General features: G+C 36.3%; 1 protein-coding gene across 8 annotated transcripts in view; it reads left to right on the top strand.

Moving 5' to 3' along the window:
- Nucleotides 1–21,941, top strand: part of OPA1 (OPA1 mitochondrial dynamin like GTPase) — a 53,204-nt gene that overhangs the window by 17,806 nt on the left and 13,457 nt on the right. For all 8 annotated transcript variants that reach the window (XM_029086230.1, XM_029086231.1, XM_029086232.1 and 5 more), the window contains 20 exons: nt 296–382; nt 1,293–1,406; nt 1,734–1,814; nt 2,258–2,332; nt 2,658–2,729; nt 2,876–2,975; nt 3,517–3,647; nt 4,172–4,244; nt 4,336–4,408; nt 5,175–5,290; nt 5,898–5,962; nt 6,586–6,662; nt 9,473–9,638; nt 10,167–10,319; nt 10,943–11,051; nt 11,679–11,758; nt 12,924–13,064; nt 14,237–14,353; nt 15,598–15,691; nt 16,956–17,066. In XM_029086230.1, the coding sequence (XP_028942063.1) occupies nt 296–382; nt 1,293–1,406; nt 1,734–1,814; nt 2,258–2,332; nt 2,658–2,729; nt 2,876–2,975; nt 3,517–3,647; nt 4,172–4,244; nt 4,336–4,408; nt 5,175–5,290; nt 5,898–5,962; nt 6,586–6,662; nt 9,473–9,638; nt 10,167–10,319; nt 10,943–11,051; nt 11,679–11,758; nt 12,924–13,064; nt 14,237–14,353; nt 15,598–15,691; nt 16,956–17,066 (2,035 nt within the window). The remainder of the gene's footprint in view (nt 1–295; nt 383–1,292; nt 1,407–1,733; nt 1,815–2,257; nt 2,333–2,657; nt 2,730–2,875; nt 2,976–3,516; nt 3,648–4,171; nt 4,245–4,335; nt 4,409–5,174; nt 5,291–5,897; nt 5,963–6,585; nt 6,663–9,472; nt 9,639–10,166; nt 10,320–10,942; nt 11,052–11,678; nt 11,759–12,923; nt 13,065–14,236; nt 14,354–15,597; nt 15,692–16,955; nt 17,067–21,941) is intronic.

Below are 21,941 nucleotides of genomic sequence, written 5' to 3' on the forward strand. Positions count from 1 at the left end.
ACTGTTGTTCTCTTATGCTGTACTTAAGAGCTCCCATTTTGCTCTTTCAGCAAGATGTGTCTGCAGCTGTAGTAATTTCATCTATAGAAGGCAAGGGATGACTTTCCTTGGTATTGTACCTCATAAAACAGATCTGTGGTGCAGTATAGACAGTTTAGTTTTCAAACCATCAGGAAAGAATACACACATTTTTACAGATGAGTTTACAGAATATACAGATGAAGTAGACTGAAACCCAGTCTTTGTTCTGTTAATTGCCTGTGTTTTCTTTCTGTATGTTTTTTTTTTTTTGTAGAAATCCTTGATTGATATGTATTCTGAAGTACTTGACATCCTGTCTGATTATGATGCCAGTTATAACACTCAAGATCACCTACCTCGAGTAAGTAGATTAAAAATTCAAGCTTTTTTACTGAAACACTAGTCTTACAGTTGAACAGAACATTTAATTATATTACAGATTAATCCAGAGCTAGTGCTAGGCTATTTTCTTGTAACTGCAGGGTTTTTGCTTAAGACATGTTCTCCATTTTAAATGCAACAAGATTTTTGAGAATAACTGATGTAACTATGTTAAGTCTGTCTTGGCTCATAGGCAAAACCCTTCCTAGATCCAGATGCTGCTGCTGTGCTCAGCCTTTCATTTTAAATGGTTTCAGTCAGGGCAGCCCAGCCTTCTCATCATTGTAAAATGACTATTGCTTCCCAGTGTGTACCAGTGGAGCTCAGAAGTTAAGGTGCCCCAGCTAATGCCCCACAGTAGTGCTGCTGTTGGAGGGGGTGTGTGAGAAGGGGTTTGGCTAACTCAACTGCTGGTGTAGGGGAGAGCCAGCAGTGCTTCCTGCTTGCACCACCACCTGTAGCAGTGGTGGCTTCTGTGGGAAGCCAGTAAGATGGGGAAATGACAGCAACTACATCAGGATTCAGCCTTCTCCAGGCAGAAACATCTACCAGATGAGTAGTTTTCAGTGTTTGGCTTGTAGAAAGGATTTTGTACAAGGAGAGAAGAACTGCCTGCTGTGAGAACAGCAAGCCTTTCCTCTCTTCCATAGGTGGCCTGGCAGTTGTGGCCCATAGGGTGCTTTGTGGACTGTGCTGTCTTAAGCACAAGCCAATTTTTTTGCATGACTAAAAGTTGACATTTCTTCAAGGATTCCGTATTTTAACCAATGCATTTATTGTCAAGCATAATGCAGCCAGTTGATACAGATTAACATCTTTTTAGTCAGCTTTTGTCTAAGCTTCCAAAATGTCCTGGTGAAAGCCAATGGCTGTTTAAACTTTCACTTAAGGTGGTGGTGGTTGGAGATCAAAGTGCAGGAAAAACCAGTGTGTTAGAAATGATCGCCCAAGCCCGCATATTCCCTCGAGGGTCTGGGGAGATGATGACGCGTTCCCCTGTTAAGGTAAGAAACATCATCATCTCTGAATCAGCATTTGCCTTATTATTCTCTCTCTTATGCCATTAATTGAAGTATATGGGAGCAGTTGTTTATAAAACGGCCTTTAAGCAAGAGAGTTGTTGCAGTCAACGTTGAAACTTCTGCAGGCCGATGTAAGATCCATATATGCTATCAGAGTATTAGCAGTTCCTACTATAAGTAGTCCTGTGCTAAATAAGCATTACATATAGTTGTATGTCTGCAGTGGCAAGTGTACGTATGCTATGTACTCCTCATGTTTCTCTGTGTTAGATTTACCATACTTTCTCATATAAGGCTTTTACTATTTAGGTAACCCTTAGTGAAGGTCCCCACCATGTGGCTTTATTCAAAGACAGCTCTCGGGAGTTTGATCTGACCAAGGAAGAGGACGTAAGTGTAAAGACATGACAGGAATTAATGTGACTTTTATTAATTCTCTGATAAATTTTGTGTCTTTGTGAGCTGTTAGCCCGTTTAATTAGAGTGAAATATGTTTAGTGGGGCAAGGCATTGTATTAGTTATTAAATAATGTCTTTGTGTGGTTTTTGTAGTTATTAAATCATCTCTTAGTATGGTTTTTGGCTGGCACTGAAGTGGATAAAATGTAGGAGGAGGTCTTATGCCAAGACAATTTTTGGAGTATGCAGGGGTCTGAGGTAATCTGTCATTTAGCGCCCCATTGAACAGACTTAGTTATTCAACATGCATTTGAGACAGTTAGTATTTATAAACAGAGATCTTAATCCCTGAGTAAATTTTTTTTTACTTATGTTAGTGACTTGTCTTTTGTCACAGTTATAAGGAGTTTGATATTTTGCTTTTCTCAAAACAGCTTGCAGCTTTGAGAAATGAAATAGAAATCAGAATGAGAAATAGTGTGAAGGAAGGGTGCACTGTTAGCACTGAGGTAAGACTTGTCAAATATTTAGTGGCGAATATTTGTACATGTTTATCTTCTGTAAGTTTCCTTCAAATAGAAGACTTGTGAATCTAGTTTGTGTGTACATAGTATTTTGCACAATACAAAGTGCATTTTGAGTGTTAAAGTCAGTTTTATATCATAATTGCATGCTTATAAAATTGGGCTTCCTATTTAAAATTACAGGCTGTTGCTGGTTTAAAGCATGTGTGCATGTAAATAAGCATCTATATAATTTTATATATGTGTGTGTATGTAATTATATACAAAGTAGGTGTGCATATAAACCTTTGATTTCAATTTTACTTCACAGACCATTTCCTTAAGCGTGAAAGGTCCTGGTTTGCAGAGAATGGTATTGGTTGATTTACCTGGAGTTATTAGTGTAAGTATGCAATAAATTAAAAAAAAAAAATCTTTAAGACATGTGAGGTAGTGTTATTGGTGAGAACATTAGCTGTTGTCTTTCTTTTTTACATCTTTCTGTTTTCTTTTTTCCTTTAAAAATATATCTCCATATACATATTAAAGACTGTGACATCAGGTATGGCTCCAGATACGAAGGAAACTATCTTTAGCATCAGCAAGGCCTACATGCAGAATCCTAATGCCATCATTCTTTGTATTCAAGGTAATAAGAGTCTAGATGCTTATCCAACTGGCAGGATTTTTTTATTTTTTAATTGTGATTCTTATATTACTCTGGGGACCCTCCTGATTATATATTTTTTTTCCATTTGTGGTAATTTATATAGTGTACAAAACAGCATGCTGTGGAATGTCTCTTTATAAATTAAGACACCTTCGGTATCTGTGGCAAAAAGCAACTTTTTGATAGAGTTTTTATAATTAAAAAAAAAAATGGTGGTGATAGTAAAATTCAAGAGCTATTCAAAAGTATTTTTGGAGGCAACAGACAGTATTAGAGTCTAATATTTTCAACATGCTGATATTTGTTCAAAACTTATACAGCTACAACAAACTGGGGGGATTTTATGATACTGGGAGCCAAGCAAATTTTCACAGTGTGTACCCAAAAATTCAATATAAGTGTAATTTTACTGTTTTAAATTATAACATAGAAATTACTTGATGCCTACTTATCTTCAGTACTGCATGTTAGATTACATAATCCTTTAAATATAACTTTGGTTTTGTTAACATCTTTTTAGATGGATCAGTGGATGCTGAACGCAGTATTGTCACAGACTTAGTCAGTCAAATGGATCCCCAAGGAAAAAGGACCATTTTTGTATTGACTAAAGTTGATCTTGCTGAGAAAAACGTGGCTAGCCCAAGTAGGGTGAGTTGAAACTCTTTTTCTCACATTGTGATGGCTAAAGTCACACATGGAAAAATACTTGAGATGCTGTCAGAAATATTTGACCTCACCTTCCAGTTCTAGTTGGTTTTGTGTCCTTATTTCTGTATTCAGTATGATTGTTTTAATCTCTCTCAGGCTTTGCTTTTAATGATCAGCTGCATGACTTCAGTCCCAGCTTGGCTACAGCTTGCTATAATACTGTTTCCTTTCATGCAGGTGACGTGAGCAAGTTCCATTTCCTGAGAAGGCTTTAAGATGTTCTGGGATAGGCTTTTTCACTTTATTTTGTGCCTTGCTGTGTTATGCCTTATTTGTTTTATTCCTGTTTTGTTTTTGGGTTTGTTTTTTTTTTTTCTTTTAAATATCAATGGAATTCAGTCATGTGACAAACTGCTTATAGTTGTCTATGCGTAGATACAACTAGATTTGGCTTTAAAACTGCCCTGAAGGAAAGAATGTCTCTGCAAAGTTAACCACATTTTTTTAATCCTTTATTTTTGTAGATCCAGCAAATAATTGAAGGCAAACTCTTCCCAATGAAAGCTTTGGGTTATTTTGCAGTTGTTACTGGAAAAGGTAAAGAGAGCTCTGTCTCTGCTTATTTTCTCCTTGATAGCAGAGAAAACTGTCTAAATTGAACTGTTGCAGCACTTTTTTCTTTCTCCAGGAAACAGCAGTGAAAGCATTGAATCTATTAAAGAATATGAAGAGGAATTTTTTCAAAATTCAAAGCTGTTGAAGTATGTTGCTATTTATTCCTTTTACTAAAATGAGCCTGTGTTTGTAAATGCTAGCATCAGTTTTTCTTGTTGAACTCAAAAAAAGGATTGCAGTGTGAAAACCCTGTTTGAGGTTTAATCTGCTTAAGTTAAGGATCTTGTTGAGGTGACCAAGTTAGCCTGGTTTCCTAATGCTTGCTGAAAGTCGGTGGAGAGAGACAGGCATCTTCTTCAGGCAGCAGTTGATTCCACTGCAGTTATGAGCCTTCTCTTCTGTCTCTGTTGGCTCTAGAAGATAGTTTTCCAGCCTGTGCCTAGAAACAGATACAGCTGGGAGGAGTGAATCCAGCCCAAATAGGAGTTGTTAGTGCCTCCAAATATCAGTCGTCTTAGTGTGACAACAATGTTGTATTCAAAAGATTAGCTTTTGTCTTCTCTTAGAAGTTCATTGAGCAGAGTTTTGGTTTCACAGGCTTGTATTTCTCAGCAAAGTAAGCTGCATGGTCTTTGGGACTGCAGTACCTGCACTGCAACCTCTAGAATGAAAATGTATTTGTGTTGGGGGTTTTTTGGAGTTTGGTGGTGGTGTCGGGTTTGTTTATTTTTTCCCCGTACTTTGTTGATTGTCTGTAGTGAATATTTTGGAGGAAGAGACTGGAATTTGGGTTAGGTGCACATTATCATGTTATTTTCCACTATAAAAAGCTTTATTCTTGTGAGGAGAAAATGGGAGCTAGAAGGCATGCATATGTGTAAAAGAATTTCCTCTAGCTGTCTTTCTTTACAGAACATGTATGCTGAAGGCACACCAGGTTACAACAAAGAACTTAAGTCTTGCTGTGTCTGATTGCTTTTGGAAAATGGTGAGAGAGTCTGTGGAGCAGCAAGCAGATGCTTTTAAAGGTAAACATCTTTTCAAAAGCCAAGTGAAATAGCAACTTGCTGTTTAACAGTTCTTCCACATACATATAATACTATTTTACCAGTCTGCTTGGGCAGTTGTGTTTTATATGATCACCATTTCTCAGTAGTTGGCAATTACCCCAGATAATCTTTACAAAAACACTAAAAAAAATCATGGTGGACCCACTTGCTTTTAAAGCCAAAGGAGTAAATAAGTATGAAGGAAAAAAAAAAAACAAACAGTTTTTTTGTGGACAAAACAGTTCTTCCATTGGATTCAGATGCTTTTTAAAATGGCTTCCTATATAAAGATACTGTCTGATCATCCAGGGCAGGGAACTGACTTGTACAGAGCTGGAAACTGAGTGACACTCTAAAAACTCTTTCTACTACATTTTTCAATACATGAATCCTGCAGTTGGCAGACCGAATGTCTGAGCATAGACAGCAAAAACACTTTGCTCATTTGCAGAGGCACTTAAACTTCTTGGAAGGTTTTTCATAAGCAAGATTTTTGGCAATTTTAGGAGCTGCTAAACCTTTAAGGTGTTCATGAAGTGCATGTAGACAATTTAAAGAGTTAAGACCTTGTTTCTGATTTTTGCAGCCACACGTTTCAATCTTGAGACTGAATGGAAGAACAATTACCCCCGGCTGCGAGAGCTTGACAGGGTAAATTACACTACTGCTTTAATTTGTGTGCTACAAAGTCTTGAAGATTTTGGATTAAAATTTAGACCATTTAATTTAGGTTTCTTAAAATTAACATAAAGCACTGACACTTTAAAATGTGAGGACAGTGTAAATTTTTCTAGAGCAAGGAAATACTGAGCTCTCTGTTTAATGAAATAATGTGCTTCAAAATTGTGATACTTCAATGCTTAATAAGACCTTCACTCGCTTAGTGTACAGTTAACTGACTGGACTTGCCCATAGCAGTTGGTCACTGTTTCTTTGTGATCATGACAGAACTGGCAAAGAGAAGTTACATTCCCTGGTATTTCAGACAGACAAAGTAACAAAACAATTATGATCCCATTCTCTAATTCTTTTATAGAGATCCTGAATATTCAAATATCATGCCTGGCCAGAGGCATGCAAGAGATGGGTGGGAAGATGTATGGTACACCAGGGTAGCTTACAACAGGCACATAACGTTGTCCAGAACATGACCAGAAGGTATCATTTTAGGCTTAAAGGCTGTAAAAAAAGGTTTTGATTATTTTACTTTTTGTATGGAAACATGATCAAGCTCTACTTAAAATCTTATTATTTCGTGTTTTTCCTTTTGATAGAATGAACTGTTTGAAAAAGCAAAGAATGAGATTCTTGATGAAGTCATAAGTTTGACTCAAGTCACACCAAAGCACTGGTATGGTAATTTTTTCTTTTCCCCCTTTTTTTTTTTTTAAATTAACTAGCAGAAATTTGCCTTTAAAATATAAAGAGTTTTAGTAAACAAAATTCTCAAATACAAATAAAGAACTCTTTTTCTTAGGACAATGTATTATGTCTTTTGTCTCTGTGGAAGTAGTCTGTGTTTGTTTATGATTCTGAATCAGCAAATACTTGCATAATCTGTCGCCAAAAATAATGTCAATTTGTGTTTTGTTCTGTTTTTATACAGTATAATGAACAATAGATATTCCTCAAAAATTAAAAGGCACAGTCATAATAAAGATGTTTTCAGATGCTTATTTGAAGTATGAATCCGTAATTCCTCTTAACTTGATGTTTGGGGATTATCATTATGCATATCAAAATAATATAATTACCTTGGAAAAAATAAGTTTTGTATGTCTGTGAATTGGAGATTTGGAAGTTGAAAGATTAGGTAATTGCTGGTTGTAAAAAGAGCTAATCTGGATGTTTAAGAACTTCATCCTGTGTGCAGATCTCCTTGGTAGCCTTAACCAGGTAGCACCATACTACACTGCCCTACTTCTTTGTAAGGCTGGCACAGGTGTGTGAGAGAGAGAGAGAGAGAGCTTAGCCCAAGTATTTTAACAGCATAGCATCACAGTGTAGTAAGCCAGTGTAGATGCAGGCTGAGAGGACAATAGCCAGTATAAAGAATTACTTTGACAGCCTGTACCACAACTGAGAACCACAAAAAAAGATTTCTGTAGTGCCTTTGCCTTCAGTGACCTGAATTGAACTGCTACGTGGTCATAGATTAAAAAACAAGATAAAGTGTCTGACTCTTAATGACATTAGAATAATTCTGGGCATGTGGATGTGATCAGAGAAGGTGTCGTAGGCAGTGTATTATGTTCTAGTACAAATGTAATGCAGGTTTGCCATTATGGTGTTTGCTGCTATTTGCTGTGTACCCTGGCCCATGTTTAGTCTGCGTTGTTCTGTGTTGTGGATTGGGTGGCTGCATAACATGAATGTTTCTGTGCATTTCTTTTGAAAATTAAAATGTAGTGGTGATTTTAGTTTTATAACATCTAATGAGCTGTAAAATGGAACTGGAAACCTGTCATGAAACAGTACTTCTGTTAGCCATTATATGCAGCCTAAAAACAGCAGTGCATTTGATGAATGCAAATGTTTCTATCCTGCTAAAATTTCCATTTCTTCCAATTAAGTTTAATTGGATTAAGCAAAGCAAAAGTGTATTTTTATTGACACTTCAGTAAAGAAGAAATGAATTTGGATTGTTCTTAATCGGAAGGCTGCCCTTCTTCTACAGTGCTTTTGTAAGTCATAAAATCCATAACAGACAGTTTCCAGCACAACCTGTAAGTGAAATTAATTTGCCACATCCCCTGTTCTTTTAATGGTGATCAAGAATGATCAGTAATAGATCTTTGCTTGAACACTATCCAGATAATCCTATTTTGAACAAAACTTTTTAAGGAAAATATGTTTTACTGGTGGCAATATTAATTTTTATTTATAATTAATTCTTTCAACATTTAAATGCTTGAGTTCCTTTTAATTTTGTGTAAATACTTTTACTACTCTAAATATGCTAAAGATCTGTTCCAATGGTAGAAAAATTAGTGGCTTTGATCCCCATTTATACTGGTATGTCAGAAGGACAGCTTCAAAATTTTTAAATCTTAAAGAAGGATACTTTAAACACAAAAGAGAAATTTTCAATTATGCCACTGTTGAAACGGAGGAGGAGTGATATTTATGAGAAGTTCTCCAGTCTTCACCTACAGATGGCCCAGTTAGAGTAGGGGCATTATCAGGGTTGAGGCTTGTGTCCTGAACTTCACCCCACTTGGAAGAAAAGAGCCTGAGTGAATCCGATAGTCTTGTACCCCCCCAAAAAGGCAGTTTTTATTCTTTGGCTCTTAGCTCTCACCAGTCTACCAATTCTGGCAATCATATGACTTCTTGGTAAACTGATTTAGAATGCTGAGCTGGCATAAAATTAACCTGCAAGAAACCCACAACCTGTACTGGAGACTGTGGCAGGAGCAGAAGGAGCATGACTGCCTCTGTGGGTACCAGCTGCACATTACACTGGCTCAGCTGAGTTGTCTCACTGCAGCTGCAAAGTTTCCCAATTACTAAGTTTATTGTAATTTTAAAAGGTCAAAGTTAAATTGTTTCCATTATTACTTCTTGAAATGCATCATAAATAGGAAGGTGGTGCTTAGTTTTATAGTGATGTGAGGCACATTTGTAAATTAACGTCAATATCAATTTTGGTAAAAGGTTGGACTTCTCAACTTGCTTCATTGTTTATCAAATCTGGGAACAATCAATGAAAATCCCAGACAGAAAACTACATCATGTTCCAACAAACAAATCAGAATACTACAGAAACAAAATACACAAGCTTTTTTGGAAGTGTGGATTTTTTAGTTAAATCATTTCAATGCTTTACAGTCTGTCCCCTTGTCATTCCCTCACCTGCCATGCACATGCACACACAGCTCTTCATGTTTATACCAGTATAACTAAAGGCTGCAAGGAATTGTTGTGCAGTGCAGTGCAGTGGCAGCTGTAAGAGTTGTAGAGGCCAACTTCTGAAGCTTTGCTGCTGAAAATATTGTGTGTGTCCTTAGTTCCAAGCAGATTTTGGTTGTGTCCTGGTGTTAAGGAGTATTTCTTGGGTTCTGTAGTCTTGTTTTCTTAGTGTTTGTAACAAACTGAATGCATACCTGTTAGACACTTTTGTATTGGAAGCCATCATATGTGTTACAACTTCCATTTTAGGGAGGAGATTCTTCAGAAAACTTTATGGGAAAGGGTATCTACTCATGTGATTGAGAATATCTACCTTCCAGCAGCACAGACTACGAACTCCGGGACCTTTAACACTACTGTGGACATCAAACTGAAGCAGTGGACTGACAAGCAACTGCCTAATAAAGCAGTAGAGGTATGAATTTAGTTATTTAAGAAAATTTAAAAAATAAATCTGGGCAAAGGCTGTTGAAATGAAAGCAAAGCTCCAGAGAAGTAAGATGATGGTTTGAAGGGCTCACTGCAGTTCTAACGAGCTGACGTGTTGGAAAAGGCCAGCAAGATCTTGGTGTTAGAGGCATGTACAGCAGGAACATTGTATTTTGCTCTTCTAGTGAATTTTACATATTAAAGACCAAAAAAAACCCCTCCTTTTAAAGGGTTAAACAAACCCTTCAAGCTCGGTATATTCATATTTAATAGATTTATGCAAGTTTAACAGAACTACACTTGCTACAACATAGTGAACCAAAGTTTGATGTTGACTTTACTGGTAATGGATAAGGCAGCAAAGGAAAAGTCAGTTACTTACTCTTACACTTGTGTGTTGTTTTCAGAAAGCATGCAATTTTTCATACTTGCAAGAATTGTCATAGATGTTCCTTAGCAGCTGGTGTGTGGTGCAATGGTCCGTTTCAGTGGGTGTTGTTTGCTAACTTCCTAGGTGGCATGGGAGACTTTGCAAGAAGAATTTTCCCGTTTCATGACAGAACAAAAAGGAAAAGAGCATGATGATATTTTTGATAAACTGAAACAAGCTGTTAAAGAAGAAAGTATTAAACGACATAAGTGGAATGAGAGAGCAGAGGATAGCCTGGTATAATGTAGTGGGTTTTTTTGCATTGTTGACTAAGTGCTGTTGAAATCTTTTTACTAAAATTGTGTATTCGGTATTTTTACATTCTTTTAATGTAATCATAAAATGATAGGGAGATGTGTCCATCTCTCCTTTTCTATGTAATGTTTTAATTCGGTGTTTCTCAATTAATTTTATCACCACCTTTCATTAATTATTGCCCTAAATAACATTTAATAAAATCATTTTGGTTGGTTCAGGAAAAAGTCCTCCATTGTCCCCTGGCTGCCCTAGGGCAACCTCATGAGAGTTGTTTAGCATCAGCTCATTTGTTCTGTTAAGTATAGCCATGTAAAATGACAGTGTTTCATTACAATCTTTATAGATTCTGTAATCTGGAAGGATTTAATATTGTTTGCTTTATTTTTTACATTATTTATGCTAGGCTATAGAAGAGAGTCAAATTAAAGGCACAAGGAAATATTTTTGGCAGTGCTTTGAAAAGGTACCTCTTGAATAAATCTTGTGTGCCCAATACATGCTGTTTTTATAGACATCAAAAAATGAAGAGAATGGCAGAAATTTTTTTTCTAAATCCTGAATAATTGATTTATTGTATGCTGAAACAATGTTCTGTGTTGCAGCGAGTGATCCAGCACAATGCCTTAGAAGATCGGTCAATATCTGATAAGCAGCAATGGGATGCAGCCATTCATTTTATGGAAGAGACGCTCCAAAGTCGTCTCAAAGACAGTGAGTTGTGTGATGTATTCCACTCTTGTGTACTTTTTAATCTGGGCCAATTTCTGGATCTAGTTCACTTCACTGCAGTGCAAGCTTCTGTATCAGCACAACTGAGATAGTGGTGACAGTTTAAAATGGTACTTATCCTCATAGAAATGTTTAGCAAAATACAGCCTCAAAAGCTAGTGCTCTTGCTGTTGCAATGAGGCAACTGAAAGATAAGTAATAGAGATCTGTAGAGTCAAAAAATAGTCCAAACACACATTTAGAAGAATAGGATAAATTCAGGGAAAGTAGTTGGTCCATTTATGGTTATCAAGCATAATTAATTTTGATGCAAGTTACAGCAAGGTATGATTTTTTTTTTAAACACTTGACTTTGAACTGGGAGGGCTGTCTCAGTGGAGGAATGTTATGTTTTTTATATACTTCCTTGGTTGGCAATAATTTTTAAATTTTAATAAAAGACATGAACTGTTGCTTTTAAGTAAAAGACATCTGACTTGACTCAGTATGGCATATCTTATGTTCTTAGACATAACATGTCCATTCTTGATCTTGTATCTAATTTTAGAACTATAAATTTGTCTGGTTGTATGTGTTGAGTGATACTTTATATCATGTTTCCTTTTGTAGCTGAATCTGTTATTGAAGATATGGTGGGTCCAGACTGGAAAAAAAGATGGTTGTACTGGATAGGCCGCACCAAAGAACAGGTAAAAGAAAAAAAAAAAAATAAAAAAAAGAATTTGTAGTTTGCTACCTCTAGAGAACTTTTACTCAGTAAATTTTTAAAAATAACAATCCTCTTCACACTATTGAGTTGATTGCAAAAAAAAAACCCAACCTTTAAAATTCTTTACAATTAATTTTACTGTTCATTGTATTAAATATTACACCACAGAAAATTCCATATACTTTTTTCATATTGTAGATACATAGTGGTTTGTAAACTGTTTTCCATTCTTCAGCTGAATTGTGTCTTTACTATTATACCATTGACCTGAATATTAAAAGTTCTCCCAGTAGAAAAGTTGATGAAAACAGGATGGAAACTTGGCTGTTCTCTTCTATACTTTCCAAGCATGCCTTTTAAGCAGAAGTTGCATGCAGTTTCCTATTGTGCTCCATTTGGATTTAATTAGTATGTGACAGCATTATCACTAGCATTCTAGTTGCAGTTGTATCTTCTCATTGACCATCTTCATCATAACCTCTCTAATTTATTCATAGCTTTTGGAAATTTATTTTGAACTTAAATAGCACCTTCCATTCAATGCCCAGACATGATGGGCTTTTTATGTTACTTCTTCTAGATATTTATCAAACTGAATCATACTTTAAAAGAAGTAAGTACAGTTTAAAAGAATACAGTAGAAAGTAATTGTTTCAGAGGAAGGAGTTTTACAGTCAACTGTATGCAGCCAGGTATGGGAGAAAGGCAGTGACTTCAACCTGTCTTACTTGAATTTAATGAACTGCAACTTAAAGGTATGAATCCATGGAGAGTTCTTGCTAGCCATTAGGCAAAAATTAAAATTCTCCTCAGCATCACAGGTGATGTGTGAACATGAACCCTGCTAGCTGATGTTCACGGAGGGGAAAGGAGTCTAACACCTATGATTTTTTCTCTTCATCTTCTGCATTTCTGTGGATAATGAAAAGCAAAAAATATGAAAAATTTACAGTGAATTATCCACTTAAAAATACTGTATTTGAGATGTCTTTGCACAAATACCCTTTTGAGTCACTTAAGTGTAATATTTAATAGTGTCAAAGATATTTTCTCTTCTGGCTTATTAAGCAGGTAGACTTATTGAGGAGGTGCTGATGATCTCTGAGTCTGTAGTTACTAATTCTATCTAATTGTTGTCATCTTAGAATATTCGTAACGAAACAAAAAATGAACTTGAGAAATTAATCAAATGCAATGAAGACCATGCAGCTTATCTGGCAAATGATGAAGTGACGACTGTCAGAAAGAATCTTGAAGCCAGAGGAATAACAGTGGACCCATGTCTGGTAAGATAGAGAATTGTAAGAAAATGTATGGAAGCTCCCTGTGAGCATTAGACTGAAATCAGAATCTACTGAGCAGGTTTTCTCACCCACATTATGACAAGGTTTGTTTAAAATTATTGTTCAGATGTTATATACTGGAATCAAGGCTTTGGTGAGCAAGACACAAAAAACCCATATTGTGCATTCCTAAGCTTTGGGTGTGGTTGTATGTGCAGTTCAAAGTTCATAGGTACATTGAAGAGGGAAATTTTGTAAAAATACTTGTAAAAAAGAAGGGGTTTTTAGAGTGCCCTGAGGGCATGTATTGTACATTTTTAAAGTTCTGGCAAATTATTTATCTCATTGCAGTGTAAGGCTCTTAACCATAATTAGACTTTTTATCTCAATTAGGATTTTAAATAAATGAGAATTAAAAAGTAATGGATGAAGATTTCCTTCAACAGTAATTTATTTTCTGCAGTAACTTTGGCTACCTTTTCAACATTAATATATGTACTTATTCAAGGTAGAAGAGTTATTTACATAACTACTGCCCCTTTCCTATACAGCACTTACCATACCTTTTTGAAAAGGTCAGAGTACTGATCCACATCCTCTACCTGAGGAGACTGAGTGCAGATGGAGTTTCCTTTCTAGCTAAGCAACTAATTTTCTTAATTTTTTTTTAAGGTACATATCTATATACAGATTTAATTTTGAATAACTGGAACATAAGTAAGCCTAATCAAGAAAAGTTACAAATGTTTGTTTACATAAGACCCATTTAATATTTCTCTGCTTTAATCTGGTTTAATTGAGAAATTAATTGGTACCAGTCAAAATGTATTCTCAGTGTTAATGCAGATTGCATCGTATCAAGAGCAGAACAATTTGTCTTGTTTTGTAGTATATAATTTAAGTGTATTTTGGCTGCAGACACTATTTTTAAGCGTTCAGTTATGCTACAAGCATGGGAGAATAGATTTTTAAATTGTCATCTGTAATCGTTGCCAAATGTAACTATGACATGAATCATATACCAGTTGCAGACAGATTGCTAAGAAATATTTAAACATATATTACGTGACAGTGACAGTGGAATTTGAGTTATATTTTAAAATTAAATGCAATCATTAAGCTCTGCACGATAGCGTATGTATTTATTTAGTCACACTTAAGTACTGTTTTCCTAGATTAAAGACACATGGCACCAAATTTATAGAAGATATTTCCTGAAGACTGCTTTGAACCACTGCAATCTATGTCGAAGAGGCTTCTATTATTATCAGAGGCATTTTGTGGACTCAGAGGTAAATTGAAGAACAGAGAGACACTGGTGTTTTGCCTTATTATTTCCATCTCAGTTAAAAAAAAAAAAAAAAAGAAAAACAAACCTATAAATACTTTAAACTAGCCTAACCTTTCTTTTGTGTCCTTCTATGTGATAAAAAACTGTCCTGATGGTAATTATATAAAATGACCACTAGGTATCAGCCATGACCTAGACATCTGTTTCTTATCACTGTGTGTTGGAAATACCCTGTTAAAAGCAGTATTGTACAGCTATTGTTATCTTGTTGATAACCATTTCTCCCACTTTCCCATTTATGCTTATTTACCTCACTGATGTCAAAAATTGGGAAAACATTAAGTAAGGGGTTTTTGTGGGCTAAGTATGATAAAGAAGTGTTTAGAATTAATGCTTGGAACTACATGTGATCAACAGGGAAAAAAAGCAACCAGACAAAAAAAAACTATGGTGCTTACAAACAGATCTTTTAAATTACTTCCCAGTTTTGTAAACCTATGCTTGTGCAACAAATGGCAGTATGCACAAAGTTTTAAATCAGAAAGAAATTACTGGAAAGGTAGAGCTCCTCACTTTCTGTGGAGTTTTGTTTTAATTTTTAATGAGAAACAATGATTCTGATGGAGCCAGAAATCTCTACTACTGTAGAAGTACCTTTGCACGTAAGTGATAAGAGGGAATGAGAACACAGAGTGGAGAGCTGCCTCTCTGTGACCCTTAACCTCCTATTCCTGTTACATTTTTCAGGTGTCCTAATGTGAAGTTAGTGCTCCCTCCTGCCATCCTTGCAGGTGTGGAAACTGTCTCCTCAGTTGTTAACAAATACAGCCTTTGGTCCAATGTTATCTTCAGAAGCATTTGTCAGATAGGGAGTCACACCATGGAGTTCAGCTGTTGTCTTTCAGTGTTTGCTATGAGCAAGTATGGTGTTTCAGTGAGCATTGGGTTATACTCACAAACCTGCAATATAGTGTGTGCAAACTTTTTTTCTCTGATATCCTTTGATAAATCTCTTTCTGTTGGAAATAGTAGATGTAAAAGTATTAAATAGGGCTGACAGGGTTTTTGAGAAGTATTTTTGGTGTGTTTCCTCGGTACTTACAGCAGTTATTCTGTGGGATTTTTGTGCAAGATCGGGATAAGTGTACATGAATTTACAGTTACTAAAAATGTCAAGGGATTCTTGTAAGTGTAAGATGTTCCCTGGAGATCAGGGATCTGACAGTACAACTTCCCTCCTTTCAGCTCGAATGTAATGATATTGTCCTCTTCTGGCGAATACAGCGAATGCTGGCAATTACAGCAAATACACTGAGGCAGCAGCTTACTAACACTGAAGGTAAGGCTCAGAGTGAGTTGAGGTGTTTGAAACAAAAAATTGTCTAGTGTTCCTCTTGCTATGTGTTCTTTTCATGCTTAGCATGGTTGGCTGATTTTTGTGTCCTGGTTAGGTAATTAAATCATGTAGAGTAAATAGAATTTTACACTATTTACATTAAAGGATTTAGTGTAAATAGAATGTCAAATAATTAAGACACTCTCCAGCTTAAAATATTTTCACCTTACATGATGCCAATTGTAAATATCTTTTTCCAAGCAGGAAGAATTTCACTAAATAGTGACTATATATTTTCTCAGGTTAACCTGGCTGTAGATTTTAATTTTAAAATGTTTGATATCAAAAATCAGTTCTAATGGATTTTTTTAAAGCCATGCAAAATGTGTCATCTAACATCTAGACAAGCTTATACAGCAACAGCTTCCTTATAAAGCATCGTTTATGTAGCAGTCTGCTGGTGCCATGGTGCAAGTACTAATAATGGCCTTTGATCTGTAAAATAGTTTTCAACCTGCGTCTTGAAGAAGGTACAAGTAAAAGGTTTGAACCTTGTCATGTGATTCAAGTTTTACCCTCCATGGAGAAAAAATTGCTCCTAAATGTAGAAAGCTGAGTCCTGTCTATTCAAACCACCTACCTCATTGATAAGTGCTGGGCTGAAAACCAGGAAGTTTCACTAGGAGGTGCTCCCTCTAAGTATGACATAATACTGCTTTAAAGAGCTTTTCATTCCTCTTAGCCTTGTGTATACAGCAACACCTCTCTGTGTGTCATCCATCCTTCAATACCACACTCTGCTGTCATCATTAATTTCTTTTTCCATCTTTCACCTTTAATTGACTTGGCCTTGATTCATCTGATGAAGGTGATGTTGATAGCAAAAGTGTAACTGCTAATAAGGAATGCTTGAAATAAGAGATTTGTTGGACACTTGGTCTCAAAGAAAGAACTAATGAATTTAATAGCAAAGCAGTCTACAGATATTTCTATCTCCTCCTAAAAATGTCATCTAATAATAATTTAATCTGAATAGAAAATGTCCTTTGAAATTTAAACACCTTTCTCAAATAATCTTCTGTCTTTATAGCCCAAACAAGGGGCTTATGTGTTCAGAAGTTTGCCTTTTCTCCAACCAGGTTAGTCTGGTAACATACACTACACCTTCCACAGACCTTCCCAAAATTTTGTCCTGAGGTCCTCAGAGGTGTGAAAGTGTTACCCCTCACTGTTTTTTGGTTGGTTTTTTGTTTTGGATTTTTTACAGTAAGGCGCTTGGAGAAAAATGTAAAGGAAGTGCTTGAAGATTTTGCTGAGGACAATGAAAAAAAGGTGAAGCTCCTAACTGGCAAGAGGGTCCAGCTTGCAGAGGATCTCAGTAAGTACCTACTCTCTAGTGTTTTGGAACTAGCTTGAAATGAAGCAAATTCTCACCACTGTCCTTGAGAACATTTAATGCAATATGAGTTGTTCATGCGTTAGCATTTAATTAAAGTCACAAATGAAATTTTTCTTAGATGCAGTCAGATATTACTGATTCAAAGGGGGACGTGGGTAGTATAGTCTGATAAAACAACATGATTTACACTAGATGTAAATTCACTAGTATAAATATATTGCATCTATATATTGAAAAATATAGTTAAAACACAGTAATATTGTAAAGGGAAGGTCTTGTTTTTCTAGTACAACATGGTTAATCCACACCTCAGAGACCTTTCTCTGGATGATGCAGTATTGACTGTGTAAGGAGGTTTTGATCCCATCTTTTTTAAATTACTGGGTGAAGTAGGCAGCCTTTCCACAGACTATGCTGACTTTTAATACAGATTAGCTGGAAATGTCCGTGATTTACTGTCCAGCTTGTTTTAGGCCATGTATACTGAAACAAAACCTGTCAAACATGAAGATCTGATATGTTGTGCTTATTAAGTTGAGATGACAATTATATTAAGAGATTTAACAAGGAAGAAAATCTAGCAGATTTAGCCTTCCAGAAGGATTGTAGTAGTTTAATGCTTTGAGTCACTCAGAGCGTGTTAAAGGGTTCTGTGGTTAATATAATAAGATTTTAAACAGTGGAAGTTTTTAAGGGGACGATCCAGGCTGAGGGGATACTTCTGTTGTCTACCTGCATATCCAATAAGGTTTAGAGTGACTTTTAGCTGATGGGACTTGCTCTTGCACATGCAGTGTTGATTTTTCTGGCAGCATTCTGCTATTGTGTTGTGAAACTTGCACTCAAACCCCAGCTATACACCTGAACTGGTAGGAGAAAAAAACAATGCTGTGCAAAAAGGAAAAGAAAAAAAGCTTGTGATAAATAAAGTTCATGTCAGTGTATAAATATCTATGTGTTGACATCACAGGTGACATTCTTTTAGACCTTTAATTTTTGTTTAATTTAGAAACTAATTTTCGCTTAAAATATGACTTTGTATATTTAATTCAGAATAAATGAATGCTGTGGTCAGTGTTTCTTTTATTTAGCAGTGTTCTGATATCTAGGGTTCAGTGGCTTTTTCCTCTATCTTTGCGTATGTTGAGGTAAAGCTAGTGATAGCCTGCATAGTGGGACACAGATATTTAATGAGGAAATTATCTCCTTTTACTAGTGAGAAGTGCTGCTTACTTTCTTGCTTTGATGCTGGATGTTAATTTTTTTCCTGAGCAAATACTGGTGTAGAGTAAAACCTAATGATTTTGATTTATCCTTAAATATTCCATGTTTCAAAACAAAGTAGAGGAGCATTAGCAAATACATAATGTTTAAGTTAATCTGTCTTTATTTTGGACTGAAATCCACATGGAATTTTTGCACTGTCAGTTTTGCTTCCCACCAGCATCAGGAGTAACCTCCTATTTCAAAGCAGTAACAGCTGGGGTCATTGTTTTGTAAACTAAGACTAGACCTGTAAGAGCAGCCTGCCTTGTGTGTTTATAATCCCAGGTGTCTGTGGGTGAGTATATGTGCTTCAAGTTTGTAGTGTGCGTTTCATGAATTACTACGTAGCAAAAACACTGTCACTGCACTGACTTTCTTTAGATTCAGGAGGTCACAGATCCCACATGCATTATTCTAAGGAAATAATTGTTATTCAGTACAAAATGATGTACGATGACTTGTTCTGTTTTATTGTACCTATGGGAAAATTTTAAAACTACCACTGCTTAGCTCTGTAGTCAAACCAAAAATGCTCTCTCTACTTTCTGCATGCTTTTATTGCTAAGTGGTTGTAATTTTTATGGACAAATGACAGGAAAAAGCTATTTCTTTGCCTTTCCCTTAGTGAATAGAGTGCTTTTCTGTAGTGCAGGGTTTTTTTATAGTCCTTAGACAAGACTTTGGTAGCACAGAGCAGTGAACTCTGATGACTATACAAGTAATTTCCTTCTTACAGCATTTAGCGATGATCAAGACTCTGCTTAAGGAAAAAAAAATCCTGACTCCTACAACACATATTGATAAAGCACTTGTATTTTAATTAGGAATGGAAGGGTGCCCTGAATCATGAAGTCCAGTGTCTCTCTCTTCCAGGCAGCTGTGTTTGTATAACCCAGCTCATTCTCATATCTTCAGCTCCATCTTTAAATCAGTTAACTTCTTGGGGCTCACTATTCATACTGAAAACATATTCCAGGATGTCATTCTCCTGATGGTTACAAACAGTGTTTTAATTTCCAGTCTAAATTTGTAAATATGAGACTGGGTTTCATTTCCTGATTGGAAACTGGACTTGCAAATCTAAATTATTTATATGTCTGAGGTTGGGATGCTTCCTCTTGATGCTGACGATATGGCAACACTGTCTCACTTCTGTTACATCAGTCTCTTAATGCTGAAGCATGGGAAGTGTTTTATTGTTTGTTTGGGATACTGGTTAATGTCACACTTTTTCTAACATGGGTGACCCAGTCTCATAATGAGAACTCATATAAGATGCAAAACTTATCTGAGCAGGTTTTGTTATCTGTCTTCTATAGCCTTGAATGCTATTTTAACCCTATATATGAATGTTCCTTGACGAACTTTAGGCCCTGAGTCTTGCTGCTTCTCAGTGTTTACTTTTCAGGTTTTATTCTAGATATTTTAAAGAGTGTAAACAGATCTTTTGGTTTCTAACAAATTACATATTTTATAATGTTCTGAAGGTTACTTTTTCTTCAAAAACAAAATACTTTAAATGTCATGTAAATGTACTCCCTATCATAAGTATCATCATGATACTTGTACCAGTGAACAGTTAACTAAGTTTATGGAAATAAAGAAGCCCTAGAACTAGAGACCATCTGGAAAAAGGGATTGTAAGATACAAAAAAGGGCAGAGCAGATGATGAATAGCTGAATTGGAAAAAGTTACTTTAAAAATGTCCTAGAATGCAGTCAACTCATAAGAATACCTGTATTGAAAGAGACCGTGGTTGGTGTGTCCCAGTGTCCTGTCCCTTGCAATGAGCAGATGTGGGTACTTGAGCAGCAGCAGAACAGGTTAAGCATACAGTAGTACTTGCCTGGTGTGCTTGCACAGCATCTAACAATCTGTGGTTCCAAGATTTCCTAATCCTGAGGTACTATCTCTGTGATTAATAGCCATTCATGGATTTTTTTTTTTCCTTCTGTGATTTTTCTCTAATTGCTTTTTGAACTCATGTAAACTTTGGCATCTGCAACATCCTGTGGCAATTAGTTCCAGAGTTTAACTACACACTGTGTGAAAAAGTACTTCCTTTTGTTTGTTTTTGAGCCACCTGCCAGTTTCATTTGGTTCTCTTTAGTTCTTGCGCTTCGAAAAACATTCCGTAATCTTTCTCTATTCATTTTTTGTGTCACTCATGGCTTCAGAGATGTTTGCTACCCACAACTTGCTCTTCTTTTTCCTGCCTTAAAAAGTTCTCATCTATGTAGTTTCTTCTTGCATGGATGTTATTTCATAGCTTCAATTAGCCTTACCACCCTTTTCCCCTATTTTAGTTCCACTAAATCCTTTTTGAGAGGAAGGAGCAGAACTGCACACAGTATTCAAAATGTATCTGCATTATGGATTTATACAGTTGCACTGTGATGCTTTCTGGGTTTTGGGGGTTTTTTTACAGTAATTCCTTGTAGTCCATTTCTTTTTTTGCCTGCCACTGAGCAATGAGGTGATGGCTGCACTGAACTATCTGCTACAACTCCCAAGTTCCTTTGTGAGAAGTAACAGCCAGTTCAGAGCCCATCAGCCTCGTCATTTCCCATGCCATGTTTTTAAACTGTAGGTACAGTTGAGATGTTTCTTGTTTTGCTGAGGATGCAGAAACAAGAGGAGATTGCTGTTTGCCTTTTACGTGTCTAACTAGGTACTTCAGGTTTATTCAGCAATTGGTAGGAACCTGTTTAATGCAGTTGCTTACAGCCTCCCTCACAACTCTGGTGCATTATTTATATCCAAGATATTCACCAAAGTTCTCTGTCAGTTGGAAAACATACACAGGTCTTTTATCCTATCTTAGTGTCCTGGTTTTGCTAGGATAGAGTTAATTTTCTTCTTAGTACTTAGAATAGCTGTGTTTTGATTTCAGTGTAAGACTTGTTTTGAGAAGAACCTTGATAAAAGTACTGATGTTATTAGTGGAGCTCAAGGCCACCGTGTTTGGCTGGGTCACAGCTGCATTAGGACTGGGAGGGAGAAGTGCAGTGAAAAAAAAACTGGCATTTGGATGTGCCAGTGAAATACTCCATATCATATCACGTCATGTCAGTATATTATCTGGGGCTGACTGGAAAGGGGGGTGATTCTCTCTGGCTTTGGCTTGGGCTGTTCTTCTGGGATTGCAGTTTCAGTTTGGGATTATTGCTCCTCTGGGATTGTTATCTGGGAACGGGCCGGGCTTAGTCGGCAGGTGGTGAGCAGTTGCACTGGGTTATCACTAACTGGTATATTTTATTACTGTTATCATTATCACTACTATTTTAATATTAGGTTTTTTAAGTTTTCTTTTTATTTCTATTATTAAACTGTTCTTATCTCAACCTACAAGCCTCCTTATGCTTGCCCCCAGTCCTCTCCCCTATCCCCTGGGGGTGGAGGGAAGTGGGTGAACGGCTCTGTTGGCTGCTGGCCAAGGGCTGGCCCCGTGAAACTATCAGACTTGGCTAGCCTCATCAGCAGCAGGAAGAATTACATTTACTTTCCAGTTGACACATGCATCCTGATTGTACTCATTGCTGAAGGACAAAATATTTTATTCAAAACTTACATTCCACATAACTTAG

This window comes from Antrostomus carolinensis, unplaced genomic scaffold, assembly GCF_000700745.2.
Source record: "Antrostomus carolinensis isolate BGI_N321 unplaced genomic scaffold, ASM70074v2 scaffold9568, whole genome shotgun sequence".
In the NCBI taxonomy this organism is placed as follows: Eukaryota; Metazoa; Chordata; class Aves; order Caprimulgiformes; family Caprimulgidae; genus Antrostomus; species Antrostomus carolinensis.